This window comes from Phaseolus vulgaris, chromosome 1 (genome assembly GCF_051622355.1).
Source record: "Phaseolus vulgaris cultivar YP4 chromosome 1, ASM5162235v1, whole genome shotgun sequence".
Taxonomy (NCBI): domain Eukaryota; kingdom Viridiplantae; phylum Streptophyta; class Magnoliopsida; order Fabales; family Fabaceae; genus Phaseolus; species Phaseolus vulgaris.
Window position 1 is genome coordinate 51,773,373 of NC_143498.1, and position 23,814 is coordinate 51,797,186.

At 32.8% G+C, this 23,814-nt stretch overlaps 5 protein-coding genes and 1 non-coding gene across 13 annotated transcripts; 2 read left to right on the plus strand and 4 right to left on the minus strand.

The window, feature by feature from the left end:
- Positions 1-1,696, minus strand: LOC137814909 (uncharacterized). The gene is made up of 2 exons (XM_068617850.2): positions 1,500-1,696; positions 1-696 (listed from the first exon to the last, which is right to left on the minus strand). The coding sequence occupies exons 1-2, from the start codon at positions 1,567-1,569 to the stop codon at positions 140-142; spliced, it is 627 nt and encodes a 208-aa protein (XP_068473951.1). The 5' UTR covers positions 1,570-1,696; the 3' UTR covers positions 1-139.
- A 766-nt stretch (positions 1,697-2,462) lies between these two features.
- LOC137814908 (Peptide chain release factor 2) lies at positions 2,463-7,683 on the minus strand. 8 transcript variants are annotated; one of them, XM_068617847.2, is made up of 7 exons: positions 7,168-7,681; positions 6,769-6,981; positions 6,267-6,368; positions 5,908-6,045; positions 5,292-5,596; positions 3,070-3,223; positions 2,463-2,957 (listed from the first exon to the last, which is right to left on the minus strand). In XM_068617847.2, the coding sequence occupies exons 1-7, from the start codon at positions 7,552-7,554 to the stop codon at positions 2,826-2,828; spliced, it is 1,431 nt and encodes a 476-aa protein (XP_068473948.1). In that variant the 5' UTR covers positions 7,555-7,681; the 3' UTR covers positions 2,463-2,825. The 8 variants fall into 8 exon arrangements, 6 of the variants coding, with proteins under 6 accessions (XP_068473948.1, XP_090149920.1, XP_090149915.1 ...); XM_090293794.1 differs by having other exon boundaries at positions 6,603-6,981; positions 7,168-7,638; XM_090293789.1 differs by having other exon boundaries at positions 6,769-7,009; positions 7,168-7,308.
- A 1,413-nt stretch (positions 7,684-9,096) lies between these two features.
- On the minus strand, positions 9,097-10,331 carry LOC137814920 (universal stress protein A-like protein). Its single transcript, XM_068617870.2, has 4 exons — positions 10,029-10,331; positions 9,756-9,856; positions 9,524-9,642; positions 9,097-9,359 (listed from the first exon to the last, which is right to left on the minus strand). Exons 1-4 carry the CDS (start codon positions 10,225-10,227, stop codon positions 9,260-9,262), a joined length of 519 nt encoding a protein of 172 aa, XP_068473971.1. The 5' UTR covers positions 10,228-10,331; the 3' UTR covers positions 9,097-9,259.
- A 4,796-nt stretch (positions 10,332-15,127) lies between these two features.
- On the plus strand, positions 15,128-17,731 carry LOC137814919 (small COPII coat GTPase SAR1A). The gene is made up of 3 exons (XM_068617869.2): positions 15,128-15,475; positions 16,034-16,165; positions 17,277-17,731. Exons 1-3 carry the CDS (start codon positions 15,347-15,349, stop codon positions 17,595-17,597), a joined length of 582 nt encoding a protein of 193 aa, XP_068473970.1. The 5' UTR covers positions 15,128-15,346; the 3' UTR covers positions 17,598-17,731.
- A 2,217-nt stretch (positions 17,732-19,948) lies between these two features.
- Positions 19,949-23,164, minus strand: LOC137814916 (C2H2 and C2HC zinc fingers superfamily protein). Its single transcript, XM_068617865.2, has 10 exons — positions 22,882-23,164; positions 22,694-22,774; positions 22,577-22,604; positions 22,419-22,501; positions 22,196-22,228; positions 21,345-21,423; positions 21,190-21,242; positions 21,001-21,061; positions 20,590-20,669; positions 19,949-20,353 (listed from the first exon to the last, which is right to left on the minus strand). Exons 1-10 carry the CDS (start codon positions 22,900-22,902, stop codon positions 20,267-20,269), a joined length of 606 nt encoding a protein of 201 aa, XP_068473966.1. The 5' UTR covers positions 22,903-23,164; the 3' UTR covers positions 19,949-20,266.
- TRNAP-CGG (transfer RNA proline (anticodon CGG)) lies at positions 23,093-23,164 on the plus strand. Its single transcript has one exon. It is a non-coding gene; the product is annotated as a tRNA-Pro (tRNA).
- Positions 23,165-23,814: the final 650 nt, after the last annotated feature.

The following is a 23,814-nucleotide window of genomic DNA, read 5'->3' on the forward strand; positions in this document are numbered from 1 at the left end:
AACTTACAACTTTCATTTCACTTAGAATCTTTTAGATGTTTTGGAGTTATACAGTAGAAAGTAGATTCAAACATTGAAAACTTTACATCATAATTAATCTTCTAGTTGGTTAGTTAGCTAAAGTTACTTAAAGTTTTCTCTATAGTGTTTGAACAGAATGCAACAAGAAATGCAGTCCATTAACGACATCATATAGCATTAGCCCTAGTTTACCTCCAAACCAGCTACCCATCTGACTTCCAACAAGGTAACCAAGTCTCCCAAGCCTTTGCTCCCCAAGAAAGCCTCCAGCATAAGTTCCAAACAAAGTGCCACTTCCCCTAAAGAACCCCTCAGTCAAAGTACCACCATAGTACACAGATTCAAAAAAATCCCATCCTGAAGACATGATAGGACCCATAGTGACTTTGGCTTTACGAGAAGCCAATTTTGCTGCCTTTTCACCTTCTTTTTTGGCATATTTCACTGAAGCACTTTCTGTCATTCCCTGCTTCACAACATCAACAAGGGCAGATTGCGTTGCTTCTTGCCTTGCTCCTTCAACACGAGCAGCTCTGATATTGTTCATGTACAGCTTCACACCTTCCTTCACACTACATGCTAATGTTCCAGAATTCATGTCAAAGCAATTTAAGAGTGCGAACTTCCCAGTATGGGATGATGCACTCTCACCAACAAGTTGCTTGCATTTTTTGGCTAAAAGAAGGAGCACGGAATAATGAGCAACAAGAATGTGTTAGTGATAAGGAACAAGTTCAAGATCAAAACAAGAATGTCTTCAAATATTCTAATCATTCATTTTATAGTTAACAATGGAGATTGCATATTAATTGTATCTTTATCACTCCAGAGGAAGCAGAATCCACCACATTAATGATCACATAATAAAATTAAAACATGCACATCACACAAGAAATATTCTACGCTGTGTAACTATTATGTGAACAATCATGATAGTCCCAGACAATTGGTGCAGAATTATTTATCAGTAAAAACAATATTTATCAGTTAAAACTTGATATTAAAATATTACTTTGATTAATAGAATTCTGATTATAGACTCTTGTAGTACTTCACAATCAATATTTGTAGAAAAATAAAAACTAATTATGCAAACTCTCCCAAATTAAGATCATTGTCAAATTCTTCACGAATAATTAGTATGAAGTAAGCAATAAACATTCACTGTCCAATCGTGCCTGATGCAAGATTACGAGTAATTTGACATGAAATTAAAAAAAAAGGAACCGAATTTTTTTGCTGTTTTTCTTCCTTTATTTTCTACGCAATCAAACAAAGTAGAGATGCAAGAGTTAAATCATTGATATCTGCTATATTTTTTAATCTCATTGATGTCTGCCACATTTTTTAATCTCGTTGATGTCTATAATTAGATAACATCAATGTCAAATGGTTTCAGAGAAAGATGAAGAAAAGGTAAATCAATTGTAAGAAAAAAAAAATAGAATAGATTGAATAGGAAATGAAAAATTGGATACCTGTGACGCTAAAAGCAACGATGGCAGTCACAATGGTTAGAAATCGAACTTTCTTCTTCTGGAAAGCCATGGCATGGCAGTAACGGAAAACGAAATGTAAGGAATTATTTAGAAATTAGTGTAAAGTATAAACAATGATAAATTAAAGAGGCCTTCAAATGAAACCTTCCAAGAGAGGGAAGAATCTTAACAATAGATTCTTGGTTTGAGGTTCAGGTAAAATTATTGCTAGCAAGAGAGAAGCCAAATTCGAAAGTGCACAACGTTAATGATTATGGGTTGTCTAATCGGCCCAACTACATTGTTTAAAATGGGCTTGCATTAGGCATTAAAATTTCATGTAATGAATTCAGCAATGTGTACGTTGGTTTCGGACAACTTCAATTATATAATCTTAATTATTAGGATAACATTAATGTAAAAAGCACTAAACAATATATATAAGTCTTGTTTTCTATATTTAACGGGATCTGTATAAATTTTATGTAATATTAAATTAAAATTTTCAGTCTAATTACATTAACCTCACAATTATCCTTACGTATCATTCTTTTCTATCACGCTATCATTAAAACTATTTCACTTTTAGCCTCTAAATTTATTTATTTTAATTTTAATTTTTTTATTGAATGTCACCCACATGTTACATTCTGTCACAAAAGCTGTTTACCTTCATTCTTTTCTTTCAATCAATTCCCACTTCCATAATGAAGCATACCATAGGATCGATATGTCAGTCACGAAGTTTGTTCAAGATTGCAATTTCTTAAGTCGGGATTAGCAAAAAGAATATTGCAACTTAAAATATCGAAACATCGAAAGGAATGAAAAAGAATATCGTAGATTTGTTACAAATTTGTCGAAAATAACTTCTCCAACTGAGATTAAAAGAACAAAAGGTACTTGCCGTTAACGTTGATATATACTGTTAGACTCATTAGTGTAGCAAGAGATAAACGCAAATTCTAGTAAAAAAATCATCCTTTATTCCCAGGAGATAAAAAGGATACAAATCTCACGTTCCTTCTACTAGTGTCATGTGTATATAAACGAATCTTAAAAGAACAATAATCATGGTTTGCCTGCATCAAAGGTAATGGGAAGTTATTCCGACTCCGCAAGCCAAAAAATATCAAGCTTCATACTTCCACATATATATAATTTAGTGATATGTATTTGTCGCGGCACATATACCATAGGAAGCCAAAAATGCTTCCTTATATTCTGATATAAACCTTGATGAGAAATGACTTAACCTCAGACTCTGAAAATGCATTTCAGCACTGAATATGCAAAATATTGCCATAGGCTGAGAATTTGATTGATTTAAGCATCATCCTCTTTATCCAAAGAAGCTGATAGATAGCTCAAGATGAATCCGTCTAGATCACCCTCAAGGACGGAGTCAGGATCTGAAACCTCATAGTTTGTTCTAAGATCTTTCACCATACGGTAAGGCTGCATCATACATAAAATAATATTAGTTATTATTAAAATTAAGGTAAAATGCCTAGATCATGTCAGACTGCTAAAAAATGGGAGGGAGAGACATGTACAATCTCAAACCTACATGGAGAACATAACTACGAATCTGACTGCCCCATGTTATGTCAGTGAGAGACTCTGTATGTTGTGCATTGAACTTAGCCTGGCGTGCCATCTCCAGTTGGTCTAACCTTGACTGAAGCACAGCCATAGCTGAAGCCTTATTCTGATGCTGCGATCTGTTTTCAAATAATACCCAAAATCAAAACCTAAGAACACAACATAATAAATGGTTGATTGAGAATACAAACAAGATCATTTCCTGAGGCATGGACGAGCACTACCCTTAAGGATTTATCTGTGTCGTGCAAGCCCCTCAGAGTACAATAGGAACTTCTCGGGTGGTACCAAGGAGCACAGAACCAGCAAGCAAGTTCTCAAGAGCAAAGAACACCAGATAGAAGAAGAGAGGAGAGTGAGTGAAGGTGTATTTTGGAGGAGAGGAGAGGCACTTTTTGTAGGAATTGAAGACTTGACCTACACGGTCACAAACTCCCATAATCACCTAGGTTATGGGAGTTTTGGAGGAACATTGAGTAGATAGTGGAGGCACATTGCAGAGAAAGGTGAGGCAACGTTCATGGAACTTGGAAGCAAAGGATCCCATAAACCTAGGTTCCAACGTTCACAAAGTCAAAAATTAAGGAAATCCAAATAGGCTTTAAAATTTATATAGCCAGAGGCAAAAAAGAAAAAAAACAAATAAACCAAGTGGTAAAAAGAACCTTGACCTTCTTATTGCATGGGGAAGGAGGGAATCGCCGGGAATTGAACTAAATCGTGCATAGAAACCTCAAATGAGGCCCACAACTTCATGAATACGAGGATCACCTCCTTTGCTACCTAATATAAACCCTTTGAGTGTGTGTAATCTAGGCAATGTAGGACTATATATCTTTTGTAATACTCAAAATTCACAACAATTCCCCATATATTGCAAAAGGTAAGAGAAAGAAGAAAATTTTGGATCTCGTATAAGAGGTAATGTATCGAAACTGGTATAACAAGTTATATGAACTTGTCCTAGATTTAGAAACTTAACCCACAATATAGTTGGTATAACAAGCTATATGAACGAAAAACACTTAGTGTGTGCTAGCGATTAATTAATCACTTCCAGTGTTATCGCTATGTTGCGCTTACTACACCATGTACATGCCTAGTATTCATGAGTGTTCTACAAATCTTGCCAAAATCTCATGCAAGAGGACCCATTTGACGTTCATATAGGTGATTTCATCAAGTGTATACTGCAAATCACACATCACCCATAAGGGATATGAAAATCATTAAAAAGTTTTTAGAAGTTCAAATTCCTTATACCACATAGAATTAAGTACAAAGTTTACCATCTCAATGACATCAAGCACTTTCACACACTACAGAAATGGACAAATTTGATTTCAAATCAATTTTAGTGCTAGTAAAACTAACAAGTGACTAGTTTTTACCCATATCAATAAAAAATCTTGGGTTTCCATCACTTGTTTGTTTACCAGAGCCTTGAGTCTCGTTCCCCTTGATGTTTATAAAATCATCTTTCTCTGTAGGGTTTTCGTCAAAGGATCTACTAGATTTTGTTCTGACTTAATATAATCAATGGAATGTTTCACTCTTTAGCAACTGCTTTATCAAATCATGTCTCAATTGTACATATCTGTTCTTTACATTGTAAGTTTAGTTTTTAGCTATAGTTAAGTAAATGTGTGTTTTGAAGAAGAAGAGAGACATCTATTTATAGGAATTGGAGACTCTACACGGTCACAAACTCCCATGATTGCCTAGGGTACTAAAGTTTTGGAGGAACGTTGCTTAGATAGTGGAGGCACATTGCAGGGAAGGGGAGGCAACATTCATGGAACGGGAAACCAAAGGATCCAGTAAACCTCGGATCCAACATTCACAAGGCCAAAAACTAAGGAAATCTGGATAGGATATAAAATTTATATTAACCAAAGGCAAAAGAGAAAATAAATAATAAACCAAGTGGTAGAAAAACCTAGACCTCCTTATTGCCCGTGCTGGGGAAATGGCAGGATTTCAACTGAACCGTGCACAAAAAGCCCAAATGAGGCTCACAACTTCATGCACACGAGGCCCACCTCCTTTGCTACCCACTTTGTCTTGGTATATAAACCCTTTGAGAGTATGTCATCTAGGCAGTGTGGGACTATATGCCTTTTGTAATACTCGAAATTCACAAAACACAACACAATCAATGTGTGAATATGTACACATATTTCTTACCTTTCGTTCTGACAAGTTGCAGTAACTCCTGTAGGAATATGAACTATTCTTACAGCACTATCGGTTGTGTTAGCATGCTGGCCACCAGGACCACCAGCCCGAAATCGTTCAATTCTAAGATCAGATTCATTAATCTGTACATGGGTAGATCCATCACCTAGGATTGGAATCACTGCCACAGCAGCAAATGAAGTATGTCGTCGCTTATTGCTGTCAAAAGGTGATATGCGCACCAGCCTGTGCACTCCTATTTCTGCTTTGACATATCCAAATGCAAACTCACCATCTACTTTAATGGTAGCTCGCTGAAAAAGCAAATAGACCCATATATTCAGAAACTAGCAGTTCCCTTCAAAAGAAAATATAACATAAGGGAATAAGTGTCAAAGGCAAAATCTATGTTGAACTAGGCTACAAAAGGAAATGGAATCCTATTGGTGATCTTGCTTGAAGTTTAAATGCTATGCAAATTAAGCAACATAGAACTTGACAGTTGAAAATCAGAAACAGTAATCACATTAGAGGTAGGTAGCCATGGGCCATGCATGCAAGACTTTTGTGGAAAATTGCAAAATAATTTTAAAGTAAATAATTCTGAAATGGTGTGAAGAAGAACCTTGATTCCTGCAATCTCACCAGGCATTTCATCCATTAAAGTTACTTTATATCCACGCCGCTGTGCCCATGACTTATACATCTGCATGACCATTGATGCCCAGTCCATGCTCTCCGTACCCCCAGCCCCAGCTTGAACCTATATAATTATATAATAGTAAGCTTAAAAAGGCATATACGCATACATAACATAGGCCAAGTTCACTTCTTTCTAACGAAGCACGAGGGAAAAAATTGTTAAGATATACTAGTGCAGGATACCAACATCATGTTTTTAGACCTAGATTGATGGCTTGGGCATGAATAGTGATAAAACCAGAAACGCCGTAATAAAAACTTTTAAATGTCTATGACAACAACCTCAATGTAGCAAGAACAAGAATCTTGCTCCCCAGCAAGCAACGCCTCTAGCTCTTTCTCTTTTGCATCTCTTCTCATGTTAAGCAAAACTTTCAATGATTCCTGAAAAGGGAAATATTCAATGCATGAATATATAAATCTGCATGTACTAGAAAGAAATGATCAATCTAACTCCTCTCTACAAACATTGAAAGAGAACAAATTAGTGTTCAACATCAATATATGTTTCCTACAAATTATATCTACCACATAATACGTTGAGCCCTAAAGATTTTCAAACATTTCAGTGTCTACTTAAATTTTCTTTCTTGTGACAATAAATTACCAAATCCTCACCGGCTTAAATTTTTAGTTGTGTTATTCTCCTCATCTTCACTCTACTTTGAACACCAAATCAAAGGAACATAAGGGTCAGATTATTAAGCATCACACCCTTTTGTATGTATAAGACTATAAAAAAAAGGCGAATACATGCCTAGGATAAGATGAAGCGAGTCCCCACCGATTCCAAATCCGCATCATTCTCTTCGCGGGCAAGCTTTATCATGTCAATATGCTCAAGTAACTCTTGTTCCAATGCATTTACTTCTTTCATTTTCCCCAGGAGCGAACCATGTTCTCGGCTTATTTTACCTGCGCGCACCGGATCATCCCAAAGGTCTTCCTTACCCAGCTGGAATGATAACATATCCAACCTCACCTTCAATTTTTCCCACTGCCACCACAACACACACGATCAAGCTCTAACAAACGCAAGAAAAAAATCTGGAAATCAGAACAATTACACTAATGCCACTAAAACAAACACCAATCAGTACTAATTAGTAATTAACTACTTAATAACTTACTAAGCAATGATTAAAAAAAGCACGTTTAATTAAAGAGAAAACAGGGTATTTACCTGTAAGCGGCGTTTGATCAAATTAATAGATTGAGCTACAGCGGCGGCATGACTCTTCCAATCGCCGTCGTTTTCGTCCAGAATGTTCCAATTATTGGCCAGAATTTTTTGGACCGTGAGCCCATCAGAGGTTGAGGGCTCGGTGGCGGCGGCCTCAGAGACCCAAAAACGAATTTGGAGAAGCGCGTTAGAGAAGCGGGAACTTGGGATCGAATTTGAAGAGAAGCAAGGATTGGTTTTTTGTGGAAGGGAATGTGACGATTGGTGACACCAAAACCAGCATGTGGAGGCCAGAGTGTGATGAGACTCGGACGAGTTTCCGACGAGTTTGTGCAGAAACGGGGACAAGGCCTTAGTCCTAAGAGATTTTCGTAGTAAACATGTCATGCTGTAGCCCTTGTGTATGACAGAACAATGCAAACAGGGAAACTAACACTTCTGTGAGGAGAAGAAAAGAAACAGAACCCCACCTTTCAGCTTCAGGACTCTACGAAGACGATGAAGATGCTCATGCTGCAGCTGAACTCATGAACTCTCCAACGGGTCCTATGGGCCTACCATAGGGTTTCGGCTTCGGATTTTACTTCCTGCATTCCCCATGTTTCAACTTGCAACCCCAAAGTTGAGTGAAATGACTAAATTGCCCTCCATCCGAAGAAAAAGAGAGAACGATTGTGAAAAGAAGGTCGTTCTGGAAAGCTTATTTCAAAAAAACGCATTCCATAAGATGTTATACGTTCCAAAATATATTTTGAAAGTTCATTCCAAAAACTTTGTTTCCAATATTTTATTCAATTGCGTATTCCGAATAAAAGTTCAAGAATCAGTAATCCGAAATCAAATCACTTTAAAGAAGGCAAAATGGTTATTTTAAAAATTATAATATGTACCAAGAAATTGTGGGGTGCATGAAGAAAAATCCTAGAGTTTTATGTCAAGTAAACCCAGGAATTACAGCAAAGGATTGCTGTTTACACTTTTTATTAACATACTCATTTTTATATTTTTAAGAAAAATCTTCTTTCAGAAACTAACTTCTTGGATTTGTTTAGGTAATAAATAACAATACTTTCAGAAAACTATTGTGTTTATACTTCTAAAAACTAATCATTTACTCGCCTTTTCTCGTTATTTTTTTGGTGCTTTTTAAAAGAAATCTATAACTGTATTTAGTGACTAAAACTCACTTTCTAGAAAATGAAATTTTTGATAATTTTGTTTTAAAAAATAAGCCAAACATGAACATATTTACAATACCTATCTTGAAAGAACTGCAAATCTCCTTGTATTAAATGTCCCCTAAATTTTAGCTGAAAAAAATTATAACTCAGCTCTTTTTCAGAAATATTTAAAAAAAAAACTAGTCTTAAAACCCACAGTAGAAGATAACAATCATAACACTTTCGTTCGTTAGTATATATACTTTTGATTTATTTGTCACAATAACATAGATTCTACTCCTAAAATTCAGGTTGCTTGAAGACCATTAAACATTTATCGAATATAAAAGGTAGAGAATTTATGTATCTAAAATATAAGTTTCACATAAATAATGCATGAATTTTAAAAACAACAAAAATAGTATTAATTGAGACTACATGTATTGATTCCTCAAAAGGGCTATTTTAATTTACACGTTCATAGTTCCTTCATTTTTGTTTTCAATATTGAAACTGTACAAACAAACTAATTAGGGCTTTTAGATGTCTGGGAAATATATTTTGTTTTTGAAATTATGCTTTATAATAAGGGGAAAAAACGACACATCATTGCTCCAGAAAATTCTTGGCAAAATGTAAGTCGGCGTCGTTTTTGTGAGTATAATACCTGAAAAACGAGTTATTATGCTTATTGAAATTTTCGAAGTTACGTGAACAACTTTCTAGCTCAAAGTAAATCAAATTTGGATTCACCAATCACACACCGATAAAACCGGTCCGAATTTATCCATTTATCCAAATTGAGACTCTAAGCAATCACAATTCTCAAAGATATTTCTGTTCAAGACATGAAACAAAAGCCTTTACATGAATCAACCACATGACAAGATCTTCCTACAAAAGCTACTCTTAAAAAGAACAAAACTGACATATCACTTCTCAGCACCTGCACATGGTTTTGGCTTCTTCACAATCAGAACTGGGCACTTCACCTTCTGGGAGCAGTGATTGCTTACACTTCCAAGAAAAATACTGAAATTCAAAAAAAGAAACCACACTTTACTGTACTATTCAAACATGCATAGGGAAACACAAAATGAAACAAACAATGGGACTCTGAAATATACTAATTTCATCTTCTGACAAAACTAAGCAAATTTTTAAAGAACTATAGGTTATCTATTTTAGCACTTTACCTCTTTATAAGTCCATGGCCGTGGCTACCCATGACTAGCAAATCAGCATTCAACTTCTCAGTCATCTCACAGATCACTTCCCTCGGGTCTCCACTCCCTATGTGTGTCTCCACCTTTACCTATGTAAGTGAACAAGAATTAAATCAAGAACTAACAGGAAAAAGGGTATGCTGATGATGATGATAAGATGGGTAATTCTTGAATCCAATCTCAAAAGAAGGAAGCAACATACGTTTTGGAGATTTTTACACAATCTCTTAGATTTCTCTATCACGCAATCGGCTACATCTTGACTATACTTGCGGATGGCTGCCCTTACCTCAGCAGAAAACACTGAAATTAACGAAACACAAGAATTATAACAATCTTGATTGAGAACAAGACTAATAAGAGCAACAAAATTGCCCTGAATAGGAGATAATTAGGTATTAATATCAAAGTTAAGAAATCTAATTACCCTAAAAACCAATAATTGGTGACTAATGATTATAAAAGGAAAGAATACCTGGAGCTTCAGGATCATCCAATCTGTCTGCGGCACTTGCATAAGTTCCATGATGGGGCTTGACGTATAGAAGGACAAGGTTATCAGTGGAATTCTGGAAAATGATGTTCTTGAGACTCCAAGAAAGAGCGTACATGCTCTCATCGCTTTCGTCCACGGCCACCAGGACCCTACGTTCGTTTCTAGATTCTTCACTCATTTCAAACTTTCACCAACTCAACAACAAAGAACAAAACAATCTGTGAGTGACAGCACTACCAAAGAAGGACTTTATTTATACTACTCCACACTAACCATCATTACAAATCAATTAATAACGACTTTTGTAATTTTATTTCATTACTCGTTTCGTTTACTGTATTTTTTCTCAGTTTTTTATTTTACATATATTTTTTAATCATCTTTATAACATTTATTCTTTGGTCTTTATTTCTATAAATTTTAAAACAATTGTTTATTTTTTTTATAAAATATTCGATATTTGATTTTAATTTCTTTAAATATTTTTTGTTTTTATCTTTCCAAAAATTTAAAATCACTAAGTTTAATCTCAATTCAAGATAAATAGCATGAGTTTGGTTCTTATCCATTCAACCATACCGTAGGATTGGTTCATGGTTTGGGGCGAAGTTGGCAGTAACATTTGATAGAATCTGTTGGCCTGGTCAAGGTTTGGACTTCTGGTTTTCGTTGTTTTTAAAATGTTATATAAATAAGTGGTGATTGGTTTGTATTATATTATTATTTTTTAAAATATATGAATAATTAATACTGTGTTATACTCATCAAATATTTTTTAATTTTTAAATATAGTTAAAAGTAAAATGAATTTTTGTATTAGGTAAATTTTTTTTTATCAGCCATAAAAAATGAGTAGATGGAATCACTTTTAACCCTTATACATAAAGAGCTAACGTCTTACCAACCTTCTACCAAGGAACACTTCGAACTTAAATAAGGAACAACCAAACCAAACTCAAGAAAACATTAAATAACCAACCTCATACAATCCACTGGGTTCAAAACCCAGTTAAGGTATGTAAAAGAATTACAACAGGACTTTGCAAAAATTCAAGACCAAACATTTATCTGTACCAGTGCGAATGCATCTACCACGCCCCTGTCGAAGGTCAAAGAGTTCCTATGTCTCTAAATTCCACTCATAACACCAATCAAAATCTTCGTCATTAACCACATCAGAAGCCGAACACAACCTAAATTGTTGAAAATTTATCGAAAGGTCCTTGTGAATACAAACGACAATCTAGATATGTAAACTAATACGAAAAATTCATCTTAATACTAATAATTATACTAAATTTATTTAATTCAATAAATTATACAATTATTTAGGTTTCAGATATCAAAATTAAGTTTTTTTTTTCTTTATTAGTGTCGTTGTTTACATTGGTAGAGGTTGGTGGTGAGAAACGACAAATGTGGATTAAACAAATACAAATGGTAAGTAAGATCACGTTCTCAGATGATTCTAACTAGCATGGTCAATTAGCTAGCTTTTGACGGAAAATTAAACAATTGATTATTTTTCAGTTTTAATTTTAACTAAGGCTAGAAGAATAATTGCATAATAGAAAATTTTATCATATAGGTAGACATCAAACTTCATCCCTACTTATTTCTCCCTTAATCCCTTCTATTTGTATAATTGTCATCCAAATTATCTACTCTCTTTTTTTATTACATGAAAAATAATATAAAATTAAAAAAGAAAATAAAAATATGAGAGACTGAATAAAAAAAAGCAAAAAAAATCTCAAAAAGTAACCTAAACTACTACATTCATGGTTTAAATGGTTATTATGTATAAATAATTCAAGTTTCATTTTACAGTTGCAATTTCAAAGTATATATTAATGTCAAGGAAAGCGATAAGTATAAACTCAATAACTTAAATAAATAAAAAAGTTGAAATTTAGAATGGGACTTCATTAGAGTTTATCCAACGTTAAATTAGTAAGGCAAATTCCATAAATTCGAAACAATAGCAGGAAATCTATGATTAAAAAAACTGCAAGGATCCTAAAAATAGTTTATCTTAACAACATCCCAGTGTTGAAGTTGAGAAGATGGGTTCGTTTCTCAAAAATTGGGGAATACAATGACTTGAGAATATCAGTTTGTGTTTGTTCAGAATTCAATTTTGATTTTGTACTACCTGGTTAGAGATTTTCAAATATATCGTTACTCACTTTCAAAAATTTGGATAAAATCATTACTTAATCTTACTAAAATTGGCATTTTCTACCTTTAACTATTCTTAATTCTTACAGTTTTACACTTTCTTATTACAAACAAGTGATACTATTTTGACATCTTTTAGTTTGCCTTAACCTCGTTAGCAACTTTCAAACTTTTCTTCACTAAACTTCAAAATTCATAATCTTATCTTAACTCACAATCTCCAAGGATTTTAGTATTATTATAAGGTAATGTTTAACCCTTTTCTTTTCCTAACTTTACTCTTTTTCTTCCACTCTTAATTTTTCTTTTTTATGTAAATATTTGATGTTGTTTGAGCCGGTTATGGATCCAACTTTCGTAAACTTTCGTTTATATAGATTACAATCTTAAACATGACCAACGCCTATGATTGGACCATACATCAAAATTTAGATACTCATAAAAAGATATAGACGATGGTTCTTTTAAACATTTTCGAATATACCTTTATTTGTATCTTATTTGATGTAATATATAAGCAACGATTTTGATAGACTACGATTTTTAGTTGGCGTCTATAATTCAAAAGTATAGACAACGTACTCATAAACATCGATTTTAAAATTGTCGTCTAAAAATCACTGTCTAAGATCTTTTTTTTTTTACAGTAATACCTAAAAATATAGCTTGATTATCTAGGAAGTACTCATTCAGTATACTTTACTTACTCACTAAACACTTATAAAATATTTGTCTAGTTATGCTTTTATTAACTTGAACGCCAAAAAATCTTTTGTAGATAGACATCCACTCAATATTTTATCAACAAATTTGACAATCATTATTAAGATAATTAAGTTTGACCAATGATTGTCTTTCTCATAACCTCTCTCAATCCATTTAGATAGTTTCAACTCAGTTAAAGTAAGAAAAACCTTTGTTTGATTCTTGAAATGTATTAAGAAGATCTTACTCTTTTTTTTTTTGTTTATTTTAGAGTTTAAACATCAAATTTTAAAAAGTACTTTAGAATTATGTTAAGAAGTGAGCTTTAAGCCTAACTCAACCTTATAAAACCAGCTCATAGGATGAGGTTTGCATCCCACTTATATACAATGAAATGTCCTTATGTGTAGTCGATGTGAGATCTCCAACAAATTATGTTTCAATTGAATTAATAATGTTCCACGTGTTTGGTCATTTTCAATAAAAAAAAATTGTCATATATTACTTGTGTCTAGATGTTAATATAAATGTGTAAATAAAATTAAAAGTGTAATTTAAATGTTATATATGTTTAAGATGTAACTAAATGTATTTATGTAGGATGGAGGTGAACTGATCGGTTTAGTGTAGTAGGGGAATAATGTTTTTAGTTTTGAATTTAGTTAATTTAAGGGGGGAGGTAAGCTTGGTAAACTTGAATTTAGTTTATGTACAAACGCATATTCCATGTCCATTTTTGTGGTTGATCCTTCTTCAATTTTTCTTTCTTCGTCTCTCCAATTCTCAAAGAAAGCGATTTTCTACTATTTTTTTGCGTTTTCTTCCATGAACTAGTTGGACAGAGAAGAAGTATATTGAGGTTTTGCCTTGTTCAATTCTTCGTTATTTTTCCTTTATTTGATTTTTGTTTTAGATGCACGTAATGTAAGGTTTGGGATTTGGAAATATTGGAGGAAATTTGATTTTTTAAGTTTGATCTTAAAACGTTGATAATTGTGTTTGATAGGTGGAACTAATCAAGAAATGCAATTAGTGATTGTTTCGTAATTTTCGTAATTAGCTCGAGTTAAGAAAGTTAGTTTAATTAGTTACAATACTAACTTACGATAATTTCTACAAAATAGTTAGTACTTGATGCTATATTTAATTATAAATTGTTTAGAAAATAATACCTAGGTAGTAATATAATCCAACTTAGAAAATAGTATGTATTTTGAGTCACGAATCAATTAAAATGAGATACACAGCCTTTAGTAATAACCTAAATAATATAGACGAATGTATCAAACAGTAAAAAATTAATAAAATTTGTATACATATAATTTTATAAAATGAATATAAGAAAAATCCATCTTAATTAAATGTGAGTTAATCATAATAATAAAATTAGTAATTTTAATTATCAAAAAGACTTTACTCATAAATTAAATGTTAATATTAAATAGAATTATTTAATATTATTTTAGTTAAATACAGTGTGATTCCTTGATGAATTTTATCGACACAAATATGTTTGGTTTTAGTTAAATATAGAATATTTTCTACAGAATGTATATGCATAATCGAATAAATATATATTTGTTATGTTGGTCGACTAACAATAATAATAATAATAATAATAATAATAATATATAATTAAAAACTATTATTATGAAAAGTGAAACAGTAACATCACATTGATAAAATAAATAAAAGTAAGATAAAATCATTCTAATAATAATAATGTATATAATACAAATAAGCATGGATTTGTTAATTTAAGTTAAAGATTAAAATAAAATTTGAGAAGGTTTAAAAACTAAATAAATCACGTGAGCTAGTAGTAATTCAGTCTCACGTATTAAGATGACTAACGTATATTTATGGTACCTTTTTAATTGTATTGAAAAGTGAATATCACAAGTAATTAAAATATTCTGATATTAGGTGTTTCAATTTTTTATTATTCATGTGACTCTTCTTTAAAATTATACACATCATGTTTACGATGATGCTTTTATATTCAGATATTACCCTGGGATTATAATTAAATATAATAAAACAGGATTTTTGCGTTTTAAATGAGTAAAAAAAATCAAAATGGTATCTCAGAGGCAGAAACAATCACCGTTTCAAAAGACAATATTAAATTTAATTTAAATTTTAAATACCAAAATAAATCTATAAACAAATGAAAAAGCAAATTAAATTTTAGTTTAGTAAAAAAAGAAGTAGCGAAAATATTGTATGTTACAACTAATATTTTGCAAACAAATAGAGTCCGAATCGAAATGCAACCAAGCACTTCCTCTCTCCTCTGGTTTTGGGGTTAGGTCTTTCTACTCAAAACAAAACTTCAATTTCTGATTCAGTACGCGGAGATCGAAATTTATTGGTGCTAGCAATTGAGGTAATTCGCAGATAAAAAGGCAATGTTTTTGGTGGATTGGTTTTATGGGATTCTAGCGTCGCTTGGCCTGTGGCAGAAGGAGGCCAAGATCTTATTCCTGGGCCTCGATAACGCTGGCAAAACCACCCTGCTCCACATGCTCAAAGATGAGGTTCCTCTTCTTTTCATCCATTTTCCCCTTTTTCATTCCAATCGTTACCGATATGTGTAGTATTGTTTTTTCTTTTGGATTTTATGTGTTTTCCTCAATAGCGGTGGATCTATGCCCTTATTTACTTTTCCTATTTTCACACTGGTTTTAATCTTTACTGGGAAAATGATCTGGGTAGTTGAAAAAGTTTAAAGAAAACAAGGTTATTATGGTTTTTTATGTCTTTCTGAAAGATACTCTAGTGTTGATGGATTTGCTGTGGGGAGAGGGGAGTTTACAACTTTTCTTTAGTGTTGTTGGATTTGTATGTTTGCCCCATGTGGGAGCCTTTCCTTGTTTTAGCAAGAGACGTTGACATAAACTTGTTAAAGTGCTGAGCTTCCTAACATTACCTTTCTCTATGCACAATTGGCTACGGTGTTGACATGCTTTGGTTTATTGCTTTCTCTTGACATCGAATATTGAATGAATAGCATGTGTGTACTTCTCAGTCTGTAGCTTCTTGAATTTCCATGGTCTTGCTGTGATGTTTTTTTATTATGAGAATTGGTTTTGCAGAGATTAGTCCAGCATCAACCTACCCAGTATCCTACGTCAGAGGAGTTGAGTATTGGAAAGATCAAGTTCAAAGCTTTTGATCTAGGGGGTCATCAGATTGCTCGAAGAGTGTGGAAAGATTACTATGCCCAGGTCTCTTTCTTTTTTCCCTCAACATAGTTTTGTTGAAAGTGGGATAATATTCATCAAGGTTGGTTTTTAACCAAGTCGAATTAGTCATGTGATCCTTATAGTTAATCTCAATTAGTGGAATAAGAATTTGTTGTTGATGTATAGTTTCGGGCAATTCTAAAGTCTGAAATTGTCTTAATCACACAATGGGTGAAAACATATGACTGGATGTCGCTAGGCCGTCTCTAGATATATTAAGATCTTGGCCTTGTTCCCCAATGCAATTTGTTTTCTGTCTTGTTTACATGGTTGGCTAGACATGATTTGATCTTAAACAGAGCCAAACAACATTGCGGGATTCTTGCAGCCTATCTCACATAATAAATTATATTTGTTAACATGGCTAGACATGCTAATATGTGTTGATAGTGGTTGCAGGAACAAAGCTGCACGAGGTGTTTGACTTAGAATATGTGAACTGCTTCTAGCTGTTACCCAGGATAAAAATATCCGAGTGTTCCGTACTGTCATTGGCGGAACAGAGATTAATTGTAAAGTATAAACTATACTTTTAGGCTCTGTTTGGTGTAGAGGAGAGAAATAAGGTAGAGGGAACTAAAAAAAAGAGAATTAGTGAGGAATGAAGTGGAAGTGAAAGGTATGAAGACAGATAGAGAAATGATGGGTAGAGACGAGTGGAAATAAGTGAGAAATAATACAGTGAGTCTTACTACTTTTAAAATTATTTCCACCTTATTTCCATCCACCCTCTCCCTTCTAATTTCTCACCTACCATACACACCATTGCTGCAGAATTTTCTAAAAGATTAATATGTGTTTCATGATATGATTACTGCTGAACCAAAGAATTTATGCTTACTATTTTATTATGTTTGTTACCTCATTTGATTCATGTGTAGTTGCAGAAATGACGGGTAATAGCTTGCTGATGTCGCCTTTTTCACTTTAGAGAATGAGCTAATCATACATATCTGTTTCTGAAGCAGTTTCGGATTTGGTGTTTTGTGACATTTTTTTTTAACTAGGAATCATTTTTTCTTGCCCGAGATCTTTTATTGTATTGTCTATTTATTTTGTGATGATGATCAAGTTGCATCCTTCTTTAATACAGGTAGATGCAGTGGTGTACTTGGTTGATGCGTATGACAAGGAAAGATTTGCTGAGTCAAAAAAAGAGCTGGATGCTCTACTCTCTGATGAATCTTTAGTCAGTGTCCCTTTCCTTGTCCTTGGGAACAAAATTGATATTCCATATGCTGCCTCAGAAGAAGAGCTGCGTTACCATCTGGGCCTGACTAACTTCACCACAGGCAAAGGTAAGGTAAATTTGACCGACTCAAATGTTCGTGCCATGGAGGTGTTCATGTGCAGTATTGTGAAGAAAATGGGCTATGGGGAAGGTTTCAAATGGCTTTCCCAGTACATCAAATAGTCCATTACCAAGAGATGGCTTGGTTTCTCATTTCTAGAAGTTTGTTTCTGTAGTTATGATTTGGAGGTATTGATGGTACGAAATTGCAGTATATTTCAATTTTATTTAAATATAAAATGACTGAACCTACCCCCCACTTCCATCTCCTTTATAAGCTGATAAAATTTCAGTTTTTCTGTGGTGATTGATGAATTTGGTCCATGATTTCTACAACCGCTTATTATTCCTCCTCTCTTCACGGTCTCTCAAGGTAGACTTGTATATATGTGCGAAGGCCCGTGGGCAGCCCGTTTAGCCACATGGGTCTCTATAGATAGAGTTAGTTATGGGCTTAACATTTCACACCCCCTAAATTTTTTTAGCACCTCACTTCGTTCCAAATGGACTTTATGTAATGTAAAAAGCCTATCGTGGAATGAATAAAATGTGTCAAAGTGATTTTATAGTGTAAGAAAAAGATTGGACTTTCTTAAATTTAAAAAATACCTGGAAAACCTATTTCTGAATGCATAAAACGTTTCCCAAATAATTCTATGGAGTGCAAAAGAAAATATGCCCATTTAGATCTAGGTCCATGGAGCCCATTGATGTAATTTTTGTCATAACAAAAGCTAGTGTGACTGAAGAAGAGTATGCCCACAAGCCACTAGACTCACTAAAAAATTATTTATTATTGGATTGTAATATGTTTATTTTATTATTTTTTAAAAAAAAATCCATATATTTATTTATTTTTGTTCCATTCAATCATAATAACATTACAAAAAAGGGTGAATCGATACACTGCTGTTTCAGATTATCAGTGGCGCTACTCAAATAAAATGAATTCCACTCTAAATATATTTATTATATCTGTAAATGAAATTATAATATATTTACCATCATCATGTTTTTGAATCAAATAGTGAGATGCAAATAATCTAGGAAGACTAACTTTGTTTAGAATGGACACAAAAATATATTTACTATTATCATATTTTGAATCAAAGAGTGACATGCAAATAATCAACGAAGGAACACCAAGACTAACTTTGTTTAGAATGGACACAAAAAAATTTAAACATCCTAAAAGCATTAACTAAGTTAGAATTGAAAATAACCAGACATGAAGTGTGTAAAATTTGATTGGGTAAGTAAGCACATGATAAGATATTGTATAGCAAAAAGGGTAAATAAAATAACATAATAGTTACTAATATTTATCCATACCTAAAATATTGTATAGCAAAAAGGTTGATTGTATAAAAATAATACCTGAAACAATACTTAAGAAAACTGGCAAAATAATAATAGGTAAGTGAATAGAAATTGTATATAATGATATATTAAGTTAATATGTTAAAGAATAAACATATGGGGATGTAGCTCAGATGGTAGAGCGCTCGCTTAGCATGCGAGAGGTACGGGGATCGATACCTCGCATTTCCATTTTTTTTGTTTTATTTGATTTGCTGTATTCTCTTTTTATCCTGTCATGGTCACCATTATTACTCCAAGGAGATGACCCATTTCAATTTAAAAGGACAAATTATAAATCCTAAATCATTTTTTTTCTTGCAAAAATATAATCGAAAAATGAAAAGGAGATATTTAAATAAAATAGAAATTTTTTAATCTGAGTTTTTTTAATTATTACAAAAGGAAATATATCAAAATTAAATAAATATTTTTATTTTTATGCAAAAGAATTTAATTTTTTTGAAATAAATGTCACTATTATTATTCTTCAGATATAATAAACATTCAAAACAATTTTTTTTTTAAAGAAAAACATTTGAATGTTATATTCTTGATCCGTACTCTTTCTTTCTCAACTATATATCTTCTCTATCAATATTAATGTAAAGATATTTATCTATATACTTTTAAAGAGTATTAAATATTAATTTTAGGTATTAATATTTAAAATTACCTAATGTTTTTTTTTCTTCATAATGTTAAATATTAAAATTTATATTTTAAAATTTATATTTTATTTTTTAATACAATAGAAATTAAATACTTTATTCCAAAAATAAAAAAATTTAAAATAATACAGTATTTTCAAAATGATACAATTCAAAATTTCTCTTCCGAACTCCACTTGAATTAACATTTACTTTCCAATTATTTTACTAACAAATATACAGCTTGAATTTACATTTACTTTCCAATTATTTTACTAACTATATACAGCTTTCGATGATCTTGTGTACCAAAAGTTAATTGAATTAGAGCACATAACCATGGCAAATGCATGTTCCAGCTAGTATTCTTGCCAGCAAGCATTGCATAATGAATCATGCAGAATATTGTAGTCATTTCTATTCTCCATCAAAATAATTATACCCTAGAAAAAGCCACAACCCAGATTGTATTGAATGTTCATATTTAATTTTTTCCATTTGCTACAACAGCAAGTTGTCTCTCCCCACTATGGATGGAGCATAGAGGAGAGTACAAGTACCAAGCTTTGTATAATACATCAGGTTAGCCATCAGAAAGAAATGTACATGAATCAACCAAATCACATGATTGAATATCACCACGCATACTACTGTTTGTGACCCACTATTCCACCATTCCGCTTATGCCACCCAAAATGAGGCTGGAAGATATCAGATTCAGCTTACAACTGCCAAATAAAGATTCCAAATCTCGTAACAATTCATTCTGCTTACGGAATGTCATCACTTTTTGGATGACCGGAAACCTCCAAAACCCATCATGGCAGCAACATCCGGATCGATTTCAGGTTCTTCCACTGCCTTCTCCTTCTGAATTCAAAAATTGAACACGAGTTATTGACTATGTTGGGAGAAATAAAAAAAACGATATTTAATTGTTAAGATAACATTAAAAATCATTATTAGAAAGATGACTGCTCAAAACAAGTAGATAACATAAAACAACATTTACTTGATGGCACGAGGAGAGGAGGGAGGATGACAAAAAGGCTTATTCAACATTGCCCATTTCTAACTAAAAAAAAAGCAACTGTACATAATTTTACCTTTTCTTTCTTCTTTTCTCTTCGTAGACGCTTTTTTTCTTCCTCTTCTTGTTGTTGTTTCAAAATCCGCTCATCAAGATCTGTGACAGAATATAAGTTAATTTCTATATTCAAGAACCAAGTCCATCTTAAACAATGGTGGACTATGGTGTGGACAAGCTGCCAAATCTTTTTACAATTTCACATGAATACATTTAAAGAACATATTATTCTCCTAAAAAAAACAGACCATGGAAAACATTACTATTTAAGGAATCATATATTTAACATTAGTTCAAGACCCACCACTGGAACGGAAGATCAGTCAAACTTATACAGTTTAAGGCCAAGAAGAAAAAAATATACATAGACTTTAAAGTTATTTGGTTCAATGAAAATAACAGCCAACCCTTCTCCAAAACAATGTTCTACCTTGTTCAGTGAAGCTACCAACATCTTTTCGTTTCTTAAGAACTTCAAATCGTTCCTGAACCTGTGTTTCATCAAAAGATTTAGTAGTCATGCAGAGGAACATATAGAACTAAGGAACTACATGACACACAAAGGTATGGAATTTATCATTTGACTTCATAGCGAATAGAGAGCAATCTTAAGTTGCACCTGTTTGAGAGAAGCACGTTCTACTCGCATAGACATGCCCAAGGCTCTTTGATCTAAGGAACAACAAAGAAATAAATATGAGCGAACCACAGGCACTTAAAGCAATTACATAGAAAAATTAGAGAAAACATGCCACAAACAGAAAGACTACATACGTTTCTTTCCATTAATATGATCCAAGTAGTTTGCCGAGTCCTTAACCACACATTCACAAACTGAGCAGTAGTATCCAGCCTGCAATAAATGTAAATGATCGGTGAAACAAAAAGACCATCCAGATAGCAAAAAAAACTGTGAAATCATTTAATAAGTCCTATTCCTAGTATTCCTTAGCGCATATACACAACTAACAGACATATACACAACTAACAGACATATATACAACTAACAGACATATATACAACTAACAACCACACCACAAGGATGAAAATTTCCCTAATCCAGAGGCAGCGAAGATGTTCATTTTCAGCTCTATACCTCTTCCATCCTATCTCGTGTCCTGTAGTTTTATTCAGCTGAACATGGGAATCATATGCAAATTGTGCACCAAAAGGCATTCGCATTGGTGATGGGTCAAAGAAAAAAGAGTGCAAATCATTTGTGGGTATTGACAATGCCATAGATTTCTAACAGTGCTGGTATATAATGCCAGACTTTACTAAGAGAGGTCAGTAATGTATTGCTCTCCTGGAAATTAACAGCCAGAATTATGGCAATAGTTAAATTTTAGGAACATGTGTTACGTCCAAAGACACAACTGGAAAATTTTATCATTTAAAAGTTCGACATGAAACTGGAAAATTTTGAAATTCATTTTTAAAAAGTGCACCTATTCCTAACATATAACACATCCCCTAACAAAAGAAACTAAGGTCAAGAACAGGAATTAGAAACTTGACAAGAAATCAAAATGAGAAAAGAACAACATTTTTCCAATCCAAAAGTGCCTGAATACAACAGTTATCAATAACCCTAAAACAAATATGAAAAAGTTAAAAGCAAGTACCTGCTGACTTAGTGGTGCAACCGGTGTAACAACCTGCAAAAGTTTGCATGTTATCAGTACAGCAGAATAGCAGGATTATGTGATAAATTTTTGGTACCTGTGGATATTACCCCTGCTGACCATTCATTGCTTATATATTTAACAAAATACTATATAGATGTTTGACATTCCTTTATAACCATTAGAGCATTGAACTTAGTAATCACTGCTGACAGTAACATACCTGAGTCTTGCCCAAGCGAGATTCAAGGTCCACTTCATAATCTCTGTGCTTCAAGGGCTTCCTCTGCACGGGAGGACCTTTAGCTGCACCAATAGGATGTTGTCGTTGTCACTCAAAGCAAACATAACTCCAACCTCAATACTAATTAGGTAACTTACCTTTAGGTTTCGATCGACCCTCCTCCTCCTATTCACAATTAAACACACACATGCACAATTAAGAAACCTAAATTATTTAAAATCAGAAGCAGAATCAGAAACACCAACACAACACACCTGTCTCTCGCGCTCCCGTGCTCGTTCCAGGTACTCTTCTCGATCAAATTTTCTTCTGAATGTGTTGTCAACCCCAGCGACCTGATTCAAGTCAAATATGTAGATAATCAGAGAAACAAATAGAATCTTCCATAATCATCGACGGATTGTGGAGATGAAACGGGGAGATTCCAAGATTCTGCACTTACATTGTTACTGGTGTTAGACATTGATACAAGCAAAGGAATGAAAACTAACAAATGTAGAGGAAGTTACAATGATCACCGAAGCAATTTGGTAATTGATTGAAATAAAGGCACATTTTCAGAGGATGCTATCAAACCCTAGTTTAAGTGCGGGGAAGAAAGAATAATATCAAATGAACTATTCATTAAATAAAAATTAAAAACTAACAATTGAGGGTGTTTGGTCTAGTGGTATGATTCTCGCTTCGGGTGCGAGAGGTCGCGAGTTCGATTCTCGCAACACCCCTCCCTCTATTATTTTTAATTAGATGGTGATAGGATAAAATTTGTGTAGACTATTTACTTGTAAAATATTTTATCCTACACGGTATTGTTTAGCCGTTTATTTTTTAATTGTAAATGAAATGACTTTTATAAATGCTTACAAAACAAAATAGGTAAACACCTCATACTAATTTAATATGTGATCTTGAAAACTTTAATTGAATTACTTATCATTAACAACGTTAAGATAGTCATTAAAAGAAGTACACTCTCAACATAATTAATGATATTCATGTAAATGATATGTGTCATCATGCATTTTTATTTTTTTTAATAAAATAATTTTTAGTCCCTAAAATTTATATTAAATCTTATTTTATTTCTTTAAATTACAAAATAATCTTTTTTGTTTCTTGAATGCAAATGTGATATTTTAAGTCCTTCAATGTAAAAATAATTTCGCTAGTTTTCCAAAATTTAAAATATTTGTTCTGTTTACAGATTTTAAAGTGAATTTTTAATTATAATTTTAAAGTTTACATGGTTTAAAAATCGTTGACTAGAGAAAAAAATTAATAGTGTTTAAAATATTTTTCTCACTTCTCTTTTTCTTATTTTTTTGCCTTGTGTAATGGTGGCATGAGTATTTGTTAGTAGATTCAGAAATATTAT